Raw genomic sequence first — 22955 nt, 5'->3', positions numbered from 1 at the left:
AATTAACAAATTTGTTCATTAAATGGGTACTATCAGGAAAGTAAAAAGACAACCCACAGGATGGGAGAAAATATTTGTAAGTAATATATTTAATAAGGGCCTAATATCCAGAATATATAAAGACCTCTTAGAGCTCACCAATGAAAAGACAAAGGTAAAAAAATTTGAGTAGACAGTTCTCCAAAGAAGATATCCAAATGACTGTAAGTACATGAAAAGATGCTCAATATTATTAGTCACTAGAGGCCCGGTGCACAAAATTCATACACCGGGGGGGGGGGGGATGTACCTCAGCCAAGCCTGCACCTTCTCCAATCTGGGACTCCTTGGGGGATGTCCAACTGCCTGTTTAGGCCTGATCTCTGTGGGATCAGGCCTAAACTGGTAGTTGGACATCCCTCTCACAATCTGGGGCTGTTGCTCCCAACTGCTCACCTGCCTGCCTGCCTGACCAATGCCTAACTGCTTCCCTGCTGGCCCAATTACCCCCAACTGTCCTCCCCTGCCAGCCCAGTAGCCCCTGACTACCCTCCCCTGCCTGGTCCCCCCTCAAATGCCCTCCCCTGCCAGCCATCTTGTGGCTGTGGGTGCCACCATCTTTGAGGGCGTGACAGTCAATTAGCATATTCCATCCTTACTGGCTGTGGACACTGCCATCTTTGAGGGTGGGGTGGTCAATTAGCATATTTCCACCTTATTGGCTATGGGTACCGCTATCTTTGCCACTCATAAGAGTCAATTAGCATATTCCCTCTTTATTAAATAGGATAAGGGACATACAAATCCAAAGTACATGCCAAAACCAGTTTGGCTCAGTGGTAGAGTGTTGGTCTGTGGACTGAAAAGTCCCAGGTTTGATTCCGGTCAAGGGCATGTACATTGGTTGTGGGCACATCCCCGGTAGGGGGTGTGCAAGAGGCAGCTGGTTGATGTTTCTCTCTCATCGACGTTTCTAGCTCTCTATCCCTCTCCCCTCCTCTCTGTAAAAAATCAATAAAAAATATATTAAAAAAAAAAAAGTACAGTGAGATACCACTTCACCTCTTACTATCGTGTTTCCCCAAAAATAAGACATCCTCCGAAAATAAGACCTACTTACAGGTTTCCTTCTGAGTGAAATATAAGGGATCCCCCCGAAAATAAGGCCCCCCTAGGCTAAACATGAGAGATTTGGTCCACTGATTCTGAAAGAAATGGAGTCACAAGAAATTCATCAGGAATTTAGGAATTGGATTGTTATGATGATGTTCCAGAAGATGATGACATGATTGTCATTGAATAAATGAGTAAATTCTTGATACTGTAGGATTCAGTTTGTCTGGTTTGTGTTGACAACTACCGTACTACTGTACTGTATACAGGTAATAAATTTCCTTTATTTTCATTTAACAATAAATGTGTACCGTATTCTTCTTCATGGAAAAATAAGACATCCCTGAAAATAAGACCTAGTGCATCTTTGGGAGCAAAAATTAATATAAGACACTGTCTTATTTTCTGGGAAACAGGGTACAATGACCATCATAAAAAAAAGACAAACAATAATGTGACAGGAATATGGAGAAACTGGAATTCTCATACAGTGTTGGTAGAAATGTAAAGTGATACAGCTGTTGTGGAAAAGTTTGGGGGAGTTTCTCAAAAAGTTGAACATAGAATTACCACACACCCAACAATTTTGCCCATACATATATATTTGTAAGAGTGGAACAGCAATCTTTTCTGTCAAAGAAAGGAGCTCACTGCCATCTTAGGTCCTGCCATTTTGATATGACCTTCAGATTCTTTCAGGAGGCCACCATCTTGGGTTCTGAGATCTTGGTATGAACTTCAGGCTCCAAGGGCACCATCTTAGGTTCTGCCTTACCTTCCCCTTCCTCTGAATTAGCCAACTGCACAATAATGGGAATCCAAACTCTGAACCCTGACCAATCAGGGCAGACCCTGAGTCAGGAAATAAAACCCGATTGGACTTCCTGTCTGGTGTGCTTTTGCCCATGGTTTCCAGCTGGCAGGAGCACCCTTCTTCACAGAAGTAAATTTGCCTTGCCAATCCAGTTTCGAGTGTTTGTCTGCGACATTGTTGAGAGCATTTCATTGTTGAGACAATGACAATAGCCAAAATCGGTTTGGCTCAGTGGATAGAGCGTTAGTCTGCGGACTGAAAGGTCCCGGTTCTATTCTGGTTAAGGGCATGTACCCTGGTTGCGGGCACATTCCCAGTAGGGGGTGTGCAAGAGGCAGCTGATTGATGTTTCTCTTTCATCGATGTTTCTAGCTTTCTATCCCTCTCTCTTCCTCTCTGTAAAAACTCAATAAAATATATATTAAAAAAAAGACAATGAAAACATATGTTCATACAAAAACTTGTATACCAATGTACAGCATTATTCATAATAGACAAAAAATAGAAGAACCAAATATCCTTCAACAAATGAATAAACAAAAATTAGTATTATCTAGCCATAAAAATGAATGAATTGCCAAGACCGGTTTGGCTCAATGGATAGAGCGTCGGCTTGGGGACTGAAGGGTCCCGGGTTCGATTCCAGTCAAGGGCATGTACCTTGGTTGCGGGCATATCTCCAGTAGGGGGTGTGCAGGAGGCAGCTTATCGATGACTCTCTCTCATCGATGTTTCTAACTCTCTATCTCTCTCTCCCTTCCTCTCTGTACAAAATCAATAAAATATATTTACAAAAAAAAAAAAAAAAAAAATGAATGAATGAAGAACTGTTATGTGCTACAACATGAACTTTGCAAATATTATGCCAAGTGAAAGAAGCCAGATGCAAAAGCCACATGTTATATAAAACCATTTATATGAAATGTCCAGAACAGGAAAAATTCATAGAGACAGAAGTTGATTAATATTTTCCAAGGTTGAAGAGAGGAGAGAATAGTGAGTGAATCCTAAGGGATATGTGGTTTCTTTGGGAGGGAGGGGGTGTATGTGAAAATATTCTGGAATATTAATAGTGATGATGGTTGCACAACCTTGTGAATATACAAAAAGTCACAGAATTGTACATTTTTATTTATTTATTTGTTTGTTTGTTTGTTTGTTTTAATTATTTTATTGATTTTGTACAGAAAGGAAGGGAGAAAGATAGAGAGTTAGAAACATCAATGAGAGAGAGTCATCAATCAGCTGCCTCTTGCACATCCCCTACTGGGGATATGCTCACAACCAAGGTACATGCCCTTGACCGGAATCGAGCCCGGGACCCTTCAGTCCCCAAGCCGACGCTCTATCCACTTAGCTAAACAGGTTTTGGCTGAATTGTACATTTTTAAATGGTTAATTTTATGATGTGGCAATTATTTTTCAAGAAAAATAAAATTTTAAAATTGATTATATTATGGAGCAAATGGGATAGAAATAGCCCCACACGAGGACAGAAGTGCAAAAATTATTCAATGGAGAAAGAATAGTCATTTTAATAAATAGTGCTGGTGCAATTGATTATCCATAGGCGAATAAACCAACCAACCAACATTGACTTAAACCTCATACTTAATCCCTGAGTGGTTTGGCTCAGTCGATAGAGCATCGATGTTTCTAACTCTCTATTCCTCTCTGTAAGAAATCGACAATATATATATTTAAATTAACCCAAAATGCACAATAGATTTAAATGTAAATGGAAAACTATAAAACTTTTAGGAAAAACATAGAAAAAATGTTTAGGAACTACAGCTTGGTGGAGAGTTCGTGGGGATGACACTAAAAACATGATTCAAACCTGACTAGTTTGGCTCAGTGGATAGAGAATCGGCTTGCAAACTGAAGGGTCCCGGGTTCGATTTCAGTCAAGAGTATGTACCTTGGTTGCGGGCACTTCCCCAGTAGGGGATACGCAAGAGGCAGCTGATCGATATTTCTCTCTCATTTATACACACACACACACACACACACACACACACACACACGATTCATAAAAGGAGAAAAATAAATAAATTAGACTTCATCAAATTTCAGTCTAGTGATCTGTGAAGGACCCCATTAAGAAGATGAAAGGTTAAACTAGAAACTGGGCAAAAGTATTTGCAAACCAGATATTGATAAAGGACTCGTATCAAAACTCAACAGTGAAAACAAGCAGTCTAATTAGAAAATGGACAAAAACACAAGAGACATTTCACCAAGGAGGATATATGGATACCAATATATGAGAAGAAGTTCCATATCACTAGCCAAAAGGGAAGTGGAAATTATGACCACAATGATTTATCACTACTCACCTATTAGAACAGGTAAAATAAAAAATGATGACAATACCAAATGCTAGCAAGAATGCCCAGAAGCCAGATCATACATTGTTGGTTGGAATGTAAATTGGCACTGCACTACTCATTAGTGAAAACCAATGAACTACTGACACACAACTTGGATACAATAAAAGGTCAGATATTACTAGTATAGGATTCCATTTATATAACCTTCTTGAAATGACACAATTATAGAGGAGAACAGAGTAGTGATTACCAGAGGTTAATGATGGTGATGAGGTGAGGAGTGACTATAAAGGGACACTATTTGGGAGATCTCTGTGATGGAATACTTCTGTATCTTGGTTGTAACAGTAATTACACAAATCTACACATGGATAAAATGATAGAACTACACAAACACTATACCAATATCAATTTCCTGGGTCTGATATCTACACTAATAAAAGAGAAACATGCAAATTGACCATCACTCCACTACGCCCATCAGCCAATCATAGTGAATATGCAAATTAACCCAACAAAGATGGAGGTTAATTTGCATATGCAGGCTCGGAGCAAAGACTGAAGAGAGCATAGAAGGAAGAGGGAGGGAAAGGGGAAAGCAGGGTGGAGGCGGAGGCGGGAGGGAAGCCCACCTCAGCAGGCTTCGCTCCCTTCTCTGCTTCGCTCAGGCCACAGGAAGCCCTATTCTTGCAGGAATCTTCCTGCAACGGATCTCTAGTTATAATTATATAAAATGTAACTCTTAGGGGAAACTGGGTAAAAGATACACCCAAATTATCTGTACTATTTTTGAAACTTCTTGTGAATCTATAATTATGTTTTAAATTTTTCTTTAGGCTATATAGACACAGGCACTTTAGGGTTGGTAGGTAGATAAACTCATGTTTATTAATAATACCTTATGAGAAAACACTACCAAATATGGAGGCAATTCACTTACCCAGCACCATCAGGCTGCAAGGGTTACACAAAACTTTCCAAGTAACAAACTTACCTGTCCAAATGACATTAAAACATTTAATGGGCATTTTGCCAAAAGGTATTATACTTGTCCATGATTATTTGACACAAAAACATAAAGGTAGAATTCAACACCAGGGTCAGTTCAGGGGTTGGGGACCTACCAGGAAGTCAGCTGTAAATGTTGGCTCAGTTTTGCCCACTAAGGATCCATCCCCAGTGCGGGGCGTGCAAGAGGCAGTTGATCTAGTCAAGCATGTTTCTGCTGATGTTTCCATCTCTCTATCCCCTTCCCTTCCTCTCTTTCTAAAAATCAATAAAAACATATTTTAAAAAATATTGACTGTTTCTTTTCTTTGAAAACAACAACTCAGGTTTATTGAATAAGAATGTTTATGAGCAAGTCAGATCTTTACAAAAAAAACCTTCGTCAAAGAAAACTCTGGTAGAAGATACCTTTCCTCCCCACCAGGCCCACGGAGCCTTCTTTTGAAGAAATTCTCCATGCTCTGCCAAGGACAACAGGCTCGAGAGAGGGTTCAGGTGTCCTTGGACTGAAAATTCAGCAGTGTCTGATTTTGTTGAGCTTTCAGTAACAAAATATATCTTCGCACCCAGTTTTCCTTTGGTTGTGCACAGACTTTCCGGCCTTTTTTGGTAGTGAATCTGTGGGAAAGAGATGCTGACCGTCAATACTGAGGCTAGCCTCCTGGAAAGGGATGGAGGGGCAGCCGCCTGACTCACATTCCAGCCTTCCCACACCCCCCGTCACACGATCCCCGCGCCCTTTTCTGGCCCTTGCCTTCCCTCCTGTCAGATATATCACTTCCCACTGGAAATCACGCTCCCAGGCCCACCTCCCTCAGGAAACATTTTCCACCCACTCTAATCCAAAGAACGTAACTTGTACCCTGCCTCTTAACTCTTTTGTTTTACTCGAACAGCTTTACTGAGATATAATTCACACACTCATCCTATATAATAAAAGCCTAGTATGCTAAGTGTCTGGTCATCAGCCAGCTGTTCAACCAATCAAAGTGTAATATACTAAAAACAAACAAAAAAAGTATAATATACTAATGATATGCTAAGGCCACTCAACCACTTGCTATGACGTGCACTGACCATCAGGGGGCAGATGCTCCCAACTGGTATGTTAGCTTGCTGCTGGGGCCCAGACAATCGTGACTGAGCAAGATAGGCCAGACACACCCTGGAGCCCTCCCACAGTCCCTCCCCGGCTGGCCAACCTCCCACGCCCCTCCCTGGCCCCGATTGTGCACTGGTGGGGTCCCTTGGCCTGGCCTTTGCCCTCTCACAATATGGGCCCCGTCGGGGGATGTCAGAGAGCCAGTTTCGGCCCAATCCCGCAGCCAGGCTGAGGGACCCCATTGCACAAATTCATGAACCGGGCCTCTAGTTTAAAGTATATAATTATCACTCAATGGTCTTTAGTATATCCATAAATGGTACAGCCATCACCACTATCAATTTTAGAACATTTGCATCATCCCCCAAAAAGAAACCTTATACACATTATGCCACTTAATTCATAACCACATTATCATGGGTTGTTTGCCCTGATTCCTGCATTCCTTATATATGATTCCTGATTTCCACTGGGATCTCACTAAGAAGGGGGTTGTGGTTAATGTCCCTGAATCTCCTCCAGCCTCATGCACCCCGAGAGTCAGACACAGGAGAGCACAGATCGGGTCGCTCTAGCCTGGAGCACCTTGCAGCACCCAGCAGTGTTTCCAGGGCTCTCAGGAGGGCCCCAGAACACACAGGGGAGAAAAGCCAAGAGAATGGAAAAGAAGAGAGAGGAAGGACTTTCTGGACATCTGAGAGCATGCCATTGCTCCTATTGAAAGATGGAGGTCTATGTTCTCACCGCTTGAATTTAGGCCAGCCTTAGTGGCTCGTCAATCAACAAAGTATAATTAACACACCAGAGGTGACACTGTGTGGCTTCGTAGGTTAAGTCAGAAGAGATGCTGGAGCTTCTGCCTGGTTTACTGGATCACCCGTGCTGGAGCCTTGAACCACCTTGCGTGGTTTTTTTATACTACCCCAGATCACCGTACTGTGAGGGAGCCTGAACTAGCCCAACAAAGAGACCACACAGAGAGGCCCTGAAGAGAGAGATGCCATGAGCCCCAGCTGTTCCAGCTCCAGCCCCATCGGACCACAAACACCCAGCCAATCCCTCTGGAATTTTGGACCCACAAAAACCATGAGAGATGAGAAACTGGTCGCTGTTGCATTAAGCCCCTAAGTTTTGGGGTCATTTGTTATGCAGCCATAGATAACTGATAGGAACCTCTCCCCTTCCTTTTACAGGAAACCTGACTTGCCCAAGGTCACACAACTTGTAAGTGGCAGAGCCATTGCTTTGAGTCCAGCTCAGGGCTCTTTGCCAGCTGCTGGTTAAGTGTTGCTCTAAAGCACCAGAAAGCCAATTGAGACACAAATGAGGGGCCCAGGGCATCCTGAGCCACACAGAGCCCCTGTCCATATCTAGGCGTGAGTGTCTCTTTCCCCTCTTTAACTGTCTCAAAATGCTGGCATTCAGGTTGGCCTCCAGAGCCCCTTCTTCCCCTCGGCACCATTCTCTCATGCCAAGGGGAGCAGTGACCTGAGAAGTTTTTGTTGAATCTTGGTAACTTGGGTGGTCACCCTACCTCTGCAAGTGGCAGTGATGTGCCCAAACTCTGCCACTTACTCAACATTAGTTGAACATTCACGGTGTGTAGACACAGCAGTAAACACTTTGCATATAGTAGCTCATTTAGTCCTGCCAGGGAGCCTGTGAGATGTGTGCCATCACTCCCGCTACCAATGAGCCCGGCATGACCTGGCTCCTATATACCTGTCTGCCTGGTCAGTAACATGTTCATCCTCCTTCCACTTGCCTGCTGTTCCCTCTGCCTGGTACACCCACGCTCCTTCCTGCCCCCTTTACCTAGGCCACGCCCACTGTTCCTGACGGTCTCAGTGTAAATGTCCCTTCCTCAGGGGGGATCTCCTGACATTGAGTGAGGTCCTCCTGTGACTATGCTACAGAGTGGCAGAATAGGCTGCGGCAAATATGCCACTTTGGCATAAAGATTATTTTGAGCTAAAGGCACTTAAAAATAAACCTGGTACAAGAAGCGCTCTCTGACCTCCTCCTTTCTTCCTGGAAGCAGGAGATAAAAACCCCTCTGTAAAAAATGTCTTCCCAGTACCAGGAGGAAGTAAACATTTTTGTTACCAGAAATAGGGAGTCAAGGCCAAGAGAATTCTGTAGAAACAGAGCTTGTTAAGATAACTCTTATCATCCTTTACGGCCTACCCATACATTTTGGTTACTTTTCCACAATTGCCTCTCTTTATTTTAGTATAAATGCATTTAAGTTTTGCCACTTTTGGGAGGTAGTCATTTTCCTATGAGGGCTGTATGTAAAGTCTATGAGGGCTGTCTTGTTTGCTCTTTAATACTCAGCACTTAGCACAGTGACTGGTACATGCCTGGCACAGGATGTGGAAGTTAGGAAACCAATGCTCAGAGTCACACTTGTTAGTGGCAGAGGAAGGATAACAATCCAAGTTCCCAGGTTCCTATCCTGGCACTGCAGGGGCCTGCCTTGCACCTACCCAATTACACGGCTGTCAGGGAACCTAACACCCAGAGGAGAAATACTCACATCACAGCCTTCTGGGTGCAGCTGCTCCTAGTGAATTCATAGCTTTGCACCAAGTTCCAGGGAAGGGTCCTTTGGCTGAATTGTAAGCAGCAGATTTTGGCCACATCACTGCCACCTAAAAAAGCAGCGAAAGGAAGGAGGTTGGAGACACCCCTTTGCTTCTACTCCCAGTCATCCCAGAAAGGGAGTGGGGCAGCTACATACGTGGGGCAGCTCCAATACAGACACTCAGGATGAAAAGGAGGAGAACAGGGGGAGCCGTGGGGAAGCTCTTCATGGTGCTGCAAGCCCTTCACAGCCTTCTCCCAATGCCTCCTGTCCTAACAGGTGCCCTTTTATGCGGCCCAGTGGTCCCTAAAGATAATTCCAGATAAAACGAGTAATCTGATATCCTTGAGAAGATTGAAAAGTGAGACAATATCATGGGAGGAGCCGGCATGCAAGTGAGAGCTTGACCCAGTTTTATGTCACCATTTTCTCCTCTAAAAACAAATGAGATGAGTCAGGCTCTTGATGGAGACTGTGAATGGGCAGGGACCAGGAATCTATACTTTAGCCAGAGGTGGCTGACACAGAGAAAATGAATTCTCAAAAGGGGAAGGGACTTTTGCCAAAAAAGTCTTAGGGAGGGGTTGATGGGGTTTTCAGATCCGTGTTTTATGATTATCTATGCTCAATTATTTTAAGTCCTGATATGATCCAAGGCTTTAAAATTCTGAAATTGAGATTTAAAAAAAGAAGAGGAAAAAGAAAAAAGGGGGGAAAAAAAAAAGGCCACTCGCTACTCATCTTATTCTTGTCCCAGCATTAAGAAGAGGTTCAGCAATCTGGAGAAATCTGCATAGATTATAATACATAGGAGTCCAGAAATAATAGTTTTGAAAGGCATTGGGGGTCAGAGGAACTTCAGCTAAAGGAGCTAAAGATTCCCCTTGACTCAGAACCCTTGTTTTTTATTCACACAATTTTTCCTAAGGCAAGGTGTAGATAATACACTTCAAAGGGTAGGTTACAGAAGCATTGACAAATTGGGGACTATCCTACAGCTATTCAGGTGTTTGGCCAACAGGAGGCAATAACATGTAGATTAAGATGCCCTGAGCTGTCTGGCAGCAGACAACCATCCTATTCAGGTTTGGAGGAAGTGTCCTTTAGACACGCCAATAGGTAATTACATATGTGGCTCAGACCTTATTGAGCCCCCAAGTTTCATCAACCTTCTGATAAAACTCTTGTAATTATGACATGTTGGAATTGGCTCCCGGCAATTTTGAACCATAGACTTTTTCCAGGCTACCTGGCATTTTTCAAACACATCCCAGACAGTTTTAACTATTCTGAGTGACAGAGAATTCACCTTTGAACTCAGCTCAACCTAGGACAGATCTGAAGGTGTGTCAAAAAGTTTTCTTACATTCTTTTCAAAATTTGACCAAGCTGGTGTGGTCCAGTGGCTGACCCATGTACCAAGAGGTCACTGCACATGCCTAGGTTTTGGGCTGCATCCCCAATAAGGAGGGAGGGGGGTGGCGAACAGCTCCTCTAAAATCAATAAACAAATATATTTTTAAAAATAAATTTAGCTGAAATCTATATTCCCATTGCTTCTACGTATTGGTCTAACTCTATACAAAAATGCCTAATTTCTCTTTTCTTCTTGTGGAAGATGAGGAAATTGAGATTTCAGCAGATTTGAAGATGGTTGTTTTAGTTTGAGTTCCCCTAGAACAGGCCCTGAGACAAGGATTCCGGTGTAAGTCATTCAGAGGGAGGTGATTCCTGAAGACGCCATTAGAGGAGGGGAATGCCACGGTGGGAAGAGCCAGTGCCAACATGAGGTGTGTTATGCAGCGGGCAGCAGCTAGCTCAGGCTCAGTTCCGCATGGGGGGCTGGAAGAGGGTCAGAATCTGAGTCAGCTCAATAGTTGGCTGAGGTAACAGAGATATTCACCCCCAGCTCTCTGGTTGGCATTGATTGAAGGCTGTGTCCCATATTCCTTGTCCTCTGAGCAGACTGATCTGTGATTAGGAAAATGTCTTTTATGCTGAGTCCAGGGGGTCCTCAATGAGCAGTCTTTGGGAATGATGAGGGGATATGGGTGGGATAGCAACAACTGCTACAACCATTTTCCTGTTTGCCCCTGAATATTCTCTTCTTTAGGCTAAACTCCCTTAATGCCTTCGATTTATCTGCAACCATCCTACTGGTCACCTTTGCACACCAGTTTCAACTTTAATGAACAGGTATAGTGTGCTGGGAACCCTAGTGTTTCATAAATGGGATACATAAACACTATGTATAAAGGGCTGACAGTAGTTGATAAATTGGACTATATATAATTTGGAACTTTAATCCCTTAGAAGACACCAATAAGAGTAAAAGGTGCCCTGGCTGGTTGCTCAGGGGTTAGAGCATCTGCCTGCAGGCCAAAGGCTCCCAGGTTCAATTCCCTGTCAAGGGCATGTACCTCGGTTGCAGGTTTGATCCCTGGCCCCAATTGGGGCACGTGGCATGCAGGAGGCAACCATTTCATGTGGCTCTCTCACATCAATGTTTCTCTTTCTCTCCCCCCCTCCCTCCCCTTGCTTCCCTCGCTCCACTCTCTCTTTCAGTATAAATGGAAAAAATATCCTCAGGTGATAATTTTAAATAAGAATGAAAGGTAATCTGCAGGTTGGAAGATTTTTGCAATTCGTATGTACTGGGTTGAATCGTGTGTTCCCCCATCCCCAACCTCCCTACCCCCCAAATTCCCAAATACCCAGAACTTCAGATATGAACTTATTTGGAAAATTGGAACTTGCTATAATTAGTTGAGGAGGCTATATTGGATTAGGGTGGGCTCTTGAGATACTGCAATTTGTAATAAATATATGTTTGGTCTGCATTTCCATGGCACACAGCTCCTAAACCCTCGTAATTTTCTGAATGGGGAGCATCTTTTGTGATACTATTTGGTCTTTTAACCTCAGTCTTGAAATAGCACCAAAGTGATAAAGGCAAGAGGGGTGTCTTCTTTTTTGTAACAAACCCCTTTCAACCACACCCGTCTATAGTATTAATCATCTAAGCTTTGGAAAGACCCAGGTGACCACAGGATGAGGAGTGGTTGCCAGGGAAACCAATCTTGTGATTAGAAAGTTGACATTTTCCAGCCCACCCCCCAATCTCCAGAGAGGGGAGAAGGGCTGGAGGTTGAATTAATCTCTAGTGGCCTATGATTTAATCAATCTTGCCTACATATGAAGCCTCCATAAAAATCCCTAAAGAACAGAATTCAAAGATCTTCTTGGTTTGGTGAACATATGGAAGTCCTAGGAGGGTGGTATGCCCCTTTCCCAGCCTTTATCCTGTGCATGTTTTTCACCTGTCTGTTCCTGAGTTATAGACCTTATAAGAAACTGGTGTCTAGTAAATAATTCTGTTTTCCCGAATCCTGTGAGTCACTGTAGAAAATTATTGACCCTGGGAACCTCTGACCTAATTGGCATCTGAAGTTGGGGCAGCCTTGTGGGACCCAGCCCTTAGTCCATAGCATCTGATATTATCTTCAGGCAGACAGTGTCAGAATTGAGTTAAATTGTAGGATACTCATCTGGTGTGTGAGAATTGGTGGGTGTGAGAAAACCCCTCCCACATCTGGGGTTAGAAGTGAAGTATTGAGAGTAGCATTGTAGTGAGTAGACAGAAAAAAAACCACAGAAGAGTATCCTTATAAGAAGTTCATTTGAAGAGACAGAGACTCAGGGAAGAAGTCCAAGCAAGGGCAGAGGCAGAGGTGGGAGTGATGCATTTACATAAGCTAAGGAGCGTCAGGGATGGCTGGGAGCCACCAGAAGGTAAAAAGAAGAAGGGAGGATTCCTCCTGAGGGCCTTTAGAGGAAGCACAGCCTAAGCTTTAGGCTCTCGGGTTCCATTCCCATCCTAGGGCACAGGTTGCAGGTTTGGTCCCCAGCACTGGTCAGAGTGGTGTGGGAGGCAACCAATTGATGTGTCTCTCTCACGTTGATATTTCTCTCCTCCTTCCCTCCCTGCTTCCCTCCTTTCCTTTTACTCTCTTAATAATTAATGGAAAAAATATCCTCGGGTGAGGAGTAACAACAACAACAACAACAAAAAGCAGAAGAAGAGATACCAGGATCCACACAAACAGAGAAAAGGCCATGTGAGGACACAGCAAGAAGGGGGCCGTCTGCAAGGCCAGGAGAGAGGCCTCAGGAGAAACCAGCCATGGGCACCTGGATCTTGAACTTTCAGCTCGGGAACTGTGTAAAAATGAATTTCTGGCCCGGCTGACATGGGCTGGTGTTAAGCGTTGACCTGTGAACCAGGAGTGCAGGCTTGACCCCCAGTGTGGAGGGCAGGAAGCTGCCTACAGATGATTCTCTTCTCACTGGTGTTTCTGTCTCTTTTCTTCTCCCTTCCTCTCTCTGAAATAAATAAAAACACATCTCTAAAAAATAAAATAAAAACCCCTCCCCTCTGTTCTCCCAACCTGCCCATAACAGTTTGCTTTATCCCGAATTGCAATTCTTTTGCTATTCCCAAATAAATACGTTTTGCTGGTAAACTAACTGGCTCTTTTTGTTTGTTAAGGTCTACAGGTCTAATAGAAGCAGGGTAGAACCTAGAAAAGAAAAACATGTTTCCTGGAATTAGAAAAAGGTAAATCCCTTTTGTTTGTAATCAGTTACTCCATTATCCCCACTTCTATCCAAGGAAACTGAGGCTCAGAGAGTGAGGTGAGGTGAGGTGAGTGTCTCAGGGTCCTGTCCCCTGTTCTCCTTATCCTGAGAAAGGGGCCTCAATGTTTGCTTGCCCCAGTAGCAAAAACTACTCTGTACTTAAGTGAGGATCAAAGTAGTAAGGTGCCATACTTGTAGAGATGGCAGAGGCTGTAAACTTTCAATGAGCCGAAACAAAAAGAGAAATGCTATTCGTCCCATGACTCACAGCATCCAGAACATGGAACAAATAGCTGGTTGCCTGGGAGAAGTTACAGCTCTTCCCAATTCTGAGTTCCCAGAGAAGTCCAAGTGAGTCTCAAAGGGTCACTGTGCCCGGGTCACACCCTGCCGCATCCTGCCAGAAGTGTACATTCCATTGGGCTTATCATTGCCTGGAAATTAGAAAGTCAGGAGGAGAATGTGATAGTTCCAAGGAAAGCCAGTCACAGAATATTGTTCCCTGAAATCAGAAAATGTATTCAATAGAAGCCAACACCTTATCTAAAAGTGGTAATTATCACCGAAACCGGTTTGGCTCAGTGGTAGAGCGTCGGTCTACGGACTGAAAGGTCCCAGGTTCGATTCTGGTCAAGGGCATGTACCTTGATTGCGGGCACATCCCCGGTAGGAGGTGTGCAAGAGGCAACTGGTAGATGTTTCTCTCTCATCGACATTTCTAGCTCTCTATCTCTCTTCCTTCCTCTCTGTAAAAAAAATCAATAAAACATATTAAATAAATAAATAAATAAATAAATAAATAAATAAATAAAAGTGGTAATTACCATTGGCAAAAAAGCAGAAAGACTGAATGTTGGGTTGCGCAGGAGTTAAGGTGGGAAGGGAATTTGGGGTGTGAGGAGAGTGCCTGGGGTTCCCTCTCTGTCCTACGTGTCTTCCCTTCCCCATGTGTGGTCAACAACAGAATAATAACAGACATAGAAGCTGCCTATGTCTCAGAGGAAACGCTGGATTAAAAGACCACAGCTTCGTGAGGTGGAAACAAAGCTTTGTTTGTTCTGAAGAGGTTTCCTAGAAATTGACAGTCCTGTAATTCTGGAGAATTAGAGAACCTTTTAAATAATAAGGTTCAACCTGTACAAACAAAGCCGTGGAATTCTTTGGAACAGACAGCTTCGCCAGGGTTGAGACGGGAGGGGAGTGTCTTAGGGTCCTGTCCCCTGTTCTCCCTCTCCTGAGAAAGGGGCGTCGGTGTTGAGACCTGGAGTTAGAATAGGATGTCAGCAGTCCTGACAGGAAAACATCTTCCTCCCCTGAACAAGCCTGCTGGCAGCCTCTCTCAGCCACGATCACTAGCGTTTGACAGAGACTCACAGGCAGGTGGGGTGGGAGAACCTCGGAGTGGTCCACAGGGAAGGCCCAGGCCAGCTGTGATTGGAGGTAGTTGGCACAAAGAAGCTGGAGGTGAGTTAATGAGCACAAACATCTTACGTGACTGATTTGGGAGTGTGTTTGGCTTACTTTGGTTGGTTCTGAGCTGGAAAACGGGGGTTCAATAGGAAGCTGGCAGTCGCTGACCAAGTTGTGCTGGTTCTGCCTGGTTGTTTCCGAGGCTGTAGGTCAGAGTTCTGTTGTCGTGGATGGTCTAGCCCCGTGGTCAGCCAACTGGGCTCGCGAGCCACATGTGGCTCTTTGGCCCCTCGAGTGTGGCTCTTCCACAAACTATCACGGCCCGGGCGAGTCTATTTTGAAGAAGTGGCGTTAGAAGAAGTTTAAGTTTAAAAAATTTGGCTCTCAAAAGAAATTTCAGTAGTTGCACTGTTGATATTTGGCTCAGTTGACTAATGAGTTTGCCGAAAACTGGTCCAACCATTATAGTTGGGTCTCTTCATGCCTGAACACTCCAGCTTGTTTTTTATACCCAGAAACACACTCTTCTTTCCAGAGAGAAGCCTCGGTCACCATTCAGATGTCAAGTCTGCTGAGGATTTCTGCAGGCTCCCTCTTCCCCCCACCCTCCATCAGAATGCCCCCTCCTGAGAGAGGATCCAAGATGGCTGCTCAGGTAGACACCTAACCGCAGCAGCACACAACAATTTCAATGGAATACAACTAAAATGTAAAGTGGACATCGCCCAGAGCTACAGGTAATCGACTGACTGAAAATTCTACAACAAGAAGGAAAGAGAAAACCAGAAGGAAAATCAGAGGAGCTGAAAAATCCTAAGGTACAGAGACATGCTGCACACTCACACGCACACATGTGCGGAGAGGACGCGGCCGGAGAGGAAGAGAAGGCTGGGTGCTGCCTGGCGTTCTCTAGCAGAAAGGAAATAAAACCTCCAGCCTGGGCTGAACCCCCGAACCGGCAGCGCTGAGCCCCAGTTATGGGCCAGACCCTGGGGACACAGGCTCGGGCAGGGGGAGACGGGGCTGTGAGGCAGAATCCCAGGGGAGTGGTGAAAAGCAGAGCCCCCGGAGTCGTGCACATTGTGCGCAGAGGACGGAATGTTGACTCTGATGCTGGATTCCCCTGGCGGGAAGAAACAAAACCTCCGGCGGTGCTGAGCCCCAGTGCCGACTGCTCTGAACCCCAGTTCTAGGCCAATCCCTGGGGACTCAGGCTCAAGCAGAGGGAGACGGGGCTGTGAGGTGAAGTCCTGGGAGAGCGGCGAAAGGCCGAGCCCCCGGAGTGGCGCACTTTGTGAGCAAGGGAAGGAATGTTGACTCTGATGCGGGATTGCCCTGAAGGGAAGGAAACAGGAGCTCAGGCCGTACTGTGCACCAATTTCGACTGCTCTGAACCCCAGTTCTAGGCCAGACCCTGGGGATCCAGGCACAGGCAGGGGGAGACGGGGCTGTGAGGCGGAATCCCAGGGGAGCGGCGAAAAGCAGAGCCCCCAGAGTCGCGTACATTGCTCGCAGAGGATGGAATGTTGACCCTGATGCTGGATAGCCCTGGCGGGAAGAAACAAAACCTCCGGCGGTGCCGAAACCAGTTTGGCTCAGTGGTAGAGCATCAGTCTGCAGACTGAAAGGTCTCAGGTTCGATTCCGGTCAGGGGCATGTACATTGGTTGCGAGCACATCCCCAGTAGGGGGTGTGCAGAGGCAGCTGGTTGATGTTTCTCTCTCATCGACGTTTCTAGCTCTCTATCCCTCTCCCTTCCTCTCTGTAAAAAATCAATAAAATAAAATAAAAAAACCCTCCGGCGGTACTGAGCCCCACTCCTGACTGCTCTGAACCCCAGTTCTAGGCCAATCCCTGGGGACCCAGGCTCAAGCAGAGGGAGACAGAGCTGTGAGGTGGAGTCCTTGGGGAGCGGCGAAAAGCGAGCCCCCAGAGTCGCGCACATTGCGCGCAGAGGACAGTCTGTTGACTCTGATGCTAGACTCCCCTAGCGGGAAGGAGAAAAAAAGCTCCAGACTGGGAGGAACGCGACGAGGAGCAGGAGCCCCTGCCAGACACCGGCCAGCCGGGCAACTGGGCCCCCAGCGGGGGGGGGTGCCCCTGGGCCTTCGACCGCTGAGCACGGGCCACGGAGCCGAGGCTGGGGGCTGCTTCCTGGGCGGCGCCGACCCCTGCAATAGGCTGAAGCAGCACAGGAGCCCATGGAGAACAAAGGGGCGCCACAGGCCAACCTGCTGAGCTTCCAGGACAAGGAGGAAGAAATCGAAGAAGTTTTCAATGTGAAGAAATCAAGTGAGAGCAAAAGATAGTAAAATTACTTAAGAAAGAATATAAAGAAGATCTTGAAAAATCGAAGACTAAGTTAGAACTCAACTCAGCAGCCAACATAAATGCGTTTAAAAAAAAAAAGGACAGAATGTTGGAACGGCGGTGGCCAGGCCTAGAGTGGCCAGGCACAAGGCAGTGGCAGCCGGGCCCGGAGCAGCAGCAGCCAGGCCCCAGAGCAGCAGCAGTCAGAACCAGAGCAGCAACAGCCAGGCCTGGAGCAGCCAGACCTGGGGCAGTGGCAGCCAGGCCTTAGGCGGAGGTGGCCAAGCCCAGGGTGGCCAGTCCAGGAACACCCAGGCCTGGAGTGGCCGGGCCCAGAGAAGCCGGGCCCAGAGCAGCCGGGTTGGGAGCAGCCAGACCCAGAACATCAGCAGCCAAGCCTTGAGCATCCAGGCCAGGAGCGGCCAGGCTCGGAGTGGCCGGGCCTGGGGCAGCCAGGCCCAGAGCAGCCGGGTTGGGAGCAGCCAGGCACAGAGCAGCAGCAACCATGCTTGGAGCAGCCAGGTCGGGAGCTGCCAGGCCCAGAGCGGCCGGGCCTGGAGCAGCCAGGCCCAGAGCAGCCGGGTCCAGAGCAGCCGGGTCGGTTGCGGCCAGGCCCGGAGCAGCAGCAGCCACGCCCAGAGCAGCCAGGTTGGGAGCGGCAGTGGCCAGACCCAGAGCATCTGGTTGTGGAATGGACCAGAGCAACAGAGGCCAGGCCCGGAGCAGCCAGGCCCGAAACAGCTCGCTCCTCACCTGCCTCCGCCCCAAGACTGCCTCTCAGACATGGCTGGAAACTTTTGGGGGAACTTGAGGGTCTGCTGAATCAAGTGATGAAGGCTTAGATCTGGATGTGTTGAGTTAGTATAGCGCTGGGGTGTTGATCTGTGAGTGCCTTGTGTGGGGCCTGGATGCGGTTGGTTGATCTATAATATTTGGAGATGTCTTTTGTGTGAAGTGTATCCTTGGGCATGTGGAGGTATTATTGATTTGAGAAAATGCTAAGTAACTGATTTACTATCTGAAAATTTTAAGTTCTGAAAGTCTAAGGTCTCTTGCCAAAAAGAGGTTTTAAAGCTAACACCTTAATTTTAATGGAGAAAGGGGAGGACAAGCCATTCCCACCCAGAACAGGTAATCCAATTCCAGCCAGCAGCTATCTTTAAACAATGTGTCCATTTACACTTGAATGGCTACACCTTTTGATAGCTAAGGGCAAGTTTACATGTAAACAAGTTTGCTTCTCAATTCCCAGGGCAGAAAAAAAACAAGGTTTAAAATTATTAGATTTTAAAATGTATTCTTAGAAGTGTAAAAGTTTATTAATTAAAAACAACAACAACAACAACAGCAAAAGGAGATTGAAAAACCTGATGAACAATAATAGCGGTTCATTGTAGTAGAGTCGGTGATATGGGCGGGGAGTGGACTGACTGTTCTGGGGGGGGTGGGAGGGAGGGAAGAAGAGACTGAACATAAACTGTGCACCTACGGATGAGGACAATGGGGGGTGGGGAGGGGGCGGAGGGTGGGGTGGGAACCTGGTGGAAGGGGGAAGAAATGAGGAACCTTTGTAATAATATGAACAATAAAGATTGATTTTAAAAAAAAAAGGAACAACAACAACAAAAAAGAATGCCTCCTCCTTTGTATTGTGTGGCACCACTCTATCCTGCTTCCTATTGGAGTTGAAAGAACTTTAATAGCTGCTGTATATTGACTGTGTACTGCAAGACCTTTCTGTGCTCTGCAAACTCTGCACCTGAAGGCTTGTTTCAAACCACAGAAGTTGCTCTGTCCCCACCTGCGAAAGACACCCCTCCCCACACCTGGCAGTGACTGGTGTATTGGGTAGGTCTCACACCACTTCACAGTGGACTAAATTCTAACTCCCCTCTGCTTGAAATGAACTCATATTATTTGCCTTCCTTGCTGTGTATTATCTCCCCATCCTCCAAGCAATGTTTCCTGTCCCTCCCCAAGGCATAATATTTGAACTCAAATCTGTTTCAGGGTCTGCTTCTGGGGGAAACGCAAACAAAGTAGAAAGATCTTATTATCCCCATTTTACAGATTCGGGAAACTGAGGGTCAGAGAGTGCATTTTTCAAAATCATGCAGCTTGTAAAGTACTAAAGTATTAAACCCACATTGCTCTTGATTTGCAAATATGTTCTTTTTCTCCCTAATTATTTGAAGCCAGAGATCATCTATCTAATAAAAGAGTAATATGCAAATTGACCATCAACCAAACACAAAAGATGGCCACCACAAGATGGCTGGCAGAGGAGGGCAGTTGTGGGTGATCAGACCAGGAGGGGAGGACAGTTGGGAGGGACCAGGCCTGCAAGGGAGGGCAGCTGGGAGAGACCAAGCCTGCAGGGAAAGGCAGTTAGGGGTGACTAGGCCTGCAGAGTAGGACAAGTAGGGAGACCCAGGCCTGTAGGGGAGGGCAATTGGGGGTGATCAGACCTGAAGGGGAGGGCAGTTGGGGGTGACCAGGCTGGCAGGGGAGGGCAGTTAGGAGTGACAAGGCCAGCAGGGGAGGGCAGTTAGGGGCAATCCAGCAGGCAGGGGATCAGTTAGGTGTTGACCAGGCTAGCAGGGGAGTGGTTACGGGGTGATCAGGCTGGCAGGCAGAAGCAGTTGGGGGGAATCAGGCAGGCAGGTAGGCGAGCAGTTGGGAGCTAGCAGTACTGGATCAGGCTTAAACTGGCAGTTGGACATCCCTCAAGGGGTCCCAGATTGAAAAGAGTGCAGGCTTGGCTGAGGTACAGCCCCCCCACACCTCCACCATGCACGAATTTCGTGCATCAGGCCTCTAGTATTTTATAGTTTTATAGCCTTCTAGCGTGCCTATAACAGCTCCTTGTACAATAATGTATCATGTTGACATTTTAAAAAAATTAATTGAATCCAATTGTGCATGTGTATTCTTTAAAGTTCATAGCAGGACTCCCAAGAACTAGCTAAGACCACTCCTGGAATAATGCCCTGGAATCAGGCTGCCTTCATCCCCTTCAGGCCTCACTGGGCAATTCAGGATACTATCTGTTCACACTCAACCCTGTCCCCAGGATACAACTACCTTCAAAAAGAAATAACATTTTGCCGAAACCAGTTTGGCTCAGTGGTGGAGCTTCAGTCTGCAGACTGAAGGGTCCCAGATTCCATTCTGGTCGGGGCATGTGCGTTGGTTGCAGGCACATCCCCGGTAGGGGGTGTGCAGGAGGCAGCTGGTCGATGTTTCTCTCTCATCGACGTTTCTAGCTCTCTATCTCTCTCTCACTTCCACTCTGTAAAAAATCAATAAAATATAAAAATAAATAAATAAAATAAAAATAACATTTTACTTGGATTGTTACTTGAGAAGGGCAAGTATACCCACACTCTTGATGTATAGATCACATGTATCTTATTCATAGGAAAAAATAGCTGGGATCTTTATCCCCCTGGAACCTCAATACCATCTTGTGGGGGGAAACCAGCTTTCAGGTCAGAGCAGATCTTTGGGGAAAGCAGCATGGGGCAAAGCATGGACATCTCCTTGAAGCCATATCTTCACAAAAAGAATTAAACTACCCATGCTGGCCAATCATCCTGATTCTCTATGCCCACTTCATTACAAATACCAAAGAGCAGGAGATTTGACTTTGGGTGGTGGGCACACTGAAATATACAAGTCTTGTAACATAGAAACCCACACCTGAGACCTGTATGATCATATTATCCAATGTCACCCCCAATAAATTTAATTTACAAAAACAACCAACAAGCTCCTGAAAACTTATTAATCATATCCATGAGAAGTGTGCAAGGAGGGTCAGGATCTAGTAGTGAATACCGCCAATGGGCCCTCTGCTTTTGTTGGTTTTCTACTCAGTGGACCAATGATTTTTCAACTTTTTTTCATCTCATGGCACATATAAACTAATTACTAAAATTCTGTGGCACACCAGAAAATACATTTTTTGCCAATCTGACAAAAAAAAAAAAAAAAAAAAAAAGTATGATTTTGATTCATTCAAACCAGATGGCTATTGTTGTGTTGGCTGTCATTTTTTTATTTGGCAATCTTAAGGAAAAGAGGTCAGTGCCCCTGACTAAATAGTTAGACGTCGCATGTCGTAAAAATTGTTGCAGCACACCAGTTGAAAATCACTACACTAGACACATCCCCTGCGAATGAGGCTGAGAAACAGGGACACTAGCGCTTCTCTTATCACCATTGGCTCACCGGGCCCTAAGCACCTGGCAAGAAGCCAAGGCCAGACTAAACCTCACGACAGGGGCTGGGACAGTAGTTAGATGGGGCTGCTGGTAGGCTGTCTTGAAGAGGGACTTTGGTGCCCACTGGCTTAGCTTCAATGGAGATCTTCTTCCACTAAGCATTCAGGTTCTTCATGCACCTCTGGACCCACTGCTTCTTAGGGTTAAAACAGAACATCAGGCCCTGCTTGATGGTGAGGTTGGGGGGAATGATGGGTCACCCTGAGGCCTGGCAGGAGCCTGGAGCACTTTAGGAGGAGGTGGGTGTGGCAGCACCTGGAGGATTAGCTTGCTGTCCAGCCTCCTAGCAAGTTACTACCATGTCTCTGTTTCAGTACTCATGTTTAGTCACAGTCCTGTCAGACAGGGAAGGCCAAGTCCTACCTTTACTAATGCTGGATGTCTACCCACAGGGAGGAATAAGAAAATGCATTGAAAACCCTCAAGAAAGAAGGTGGATGCCTCCAGTTCACTCACAAGGAAGTACAGCTGATAAGGATGCCAGGATTGGGAGGGGACAGCAAGATGTCCTTTTCCAGGTCAACTCTGAGCTGGGTGCGCCAGGCTATTAATCTGGGCCTAGTGCCAGTGGGAAAATTTCCAAACAATATGAATGTCACATTTCTTTCTTTTTTTTTTTTTAATCAATCTTTATTGTTCATATTATTACAAAGGTTCCTCATTTCTTCCCCCCTCCACCAGGTTCCCACCCCACCCTCCACCCCCTCCCCACCCCCCATTGTCCTCATGCATAGGTGCACAGTGTATGTTCAGTCTCTTCCCACATCCACCACTCCCCCTTTCCCCGAGAACTGTCAGTCCACTCCCCCGACTCTACTACAATCAACAGCTAATATTGTTCATCAGGTTTTTCAATCTCCTTTTTTTTTTGTTGTTGTTGTTTTTGTTTGTTTGTTTGTTTAATTAATAAACTTTACACTTCTAAGAATAAATTTTAAAATCTAATAATTTTAAACCTTGTTTTTTTCTGCCCTGGGAATTGAGAAGCAAACTTGTTTACATGTAAACTTGCCCTTAGGCTATCAAAAGGTGTAGCCATTCAAGTGTAAATGGACACATTGTTTAAAGATTGTTGCTGGTTGGAATTGGATTACCTGTTCTGGGTGGGAATGGCTTGTCCTCCCCTTTCTCCATTAAAATTAAGGTGTTAGCTTTAAAACCTCTTTTTGGCAAGAGACCTTAACTTTCAGAACTTAAAATTTTTCAGATAGTAAATCAGTTACTTAGCATTTTCTCAAATCAATAATACCTCCACATGCCCAAGGATACACTTCACACAAAAAACATTTCCAAATAGATCAACCAACCAAATCCAGGCCCCACACAAGGCACTCACAGATCAACACCCCAGCACTATACTAACTCAACACATCCA

At 45.7% G+C, this 22955-nt stretch overlaps 1 protein-coding gene across 2 annotated transcripts in view; it reads right to left on the bottom strand.

The window, feature by feature from the left end:
- Positions 1–5550: 5550 nt before the first annotated feature.
- The window catches only part of LOC118703411 (C-C motif chemokine 26), a 39367-nt gene continuing 21962 nt past the window's right edge, over positions 5551–22955 (bottom strand). Inside the window, exons 1-3 of one of the 2 annotated variants that reach the window (XM_036410338.2) lie at positions 9093–9339; positions 8889–9003; positions 5554–5865 (exon numbers count right to left, since the gene is read on the bottom strand). In XM_036410338.2, coding sequence (XP_036266231.1) covers positions 5739–5865; positions 8889–9003; positions 9093–9165 — 315 coding nt within the window. In that variant the 5' untranslated portion in view covers positions 9166–9339 and the 3' untranslated portion in view covers positions 5554–5738. Of the gene's footprint in view, positions 5866–8888; positions 9004–9092; positions 9340–22955 lie in introns of those variants that run through there. The other variant, XM_045571177.1, reaches the window with a different exon arrangement.

This window comes from Pipistrellus kuhlii, unplaced genomic scaffold (genome assembly GCF_014108245.1).
Source record: "Pipistrellus kuhlii isolate mPipKuh1 unplaced genomic scaffold, mPipKuh1.p scaffold_m20_p_4, whole genome shotgun sequence".
In the NCBI taxonomy this organism is placed as follows: Eukaryota; Metazoa; Chordata; class Mammalia; order Chiroptera; family Vespertilionidae; genus Pipistrellus; species Pipistrellus kuhlii.
Note: the sequence above shows the minus strand (reverse complement) of the source record. Positions and strands in the feature narration are given on the sequence as shown.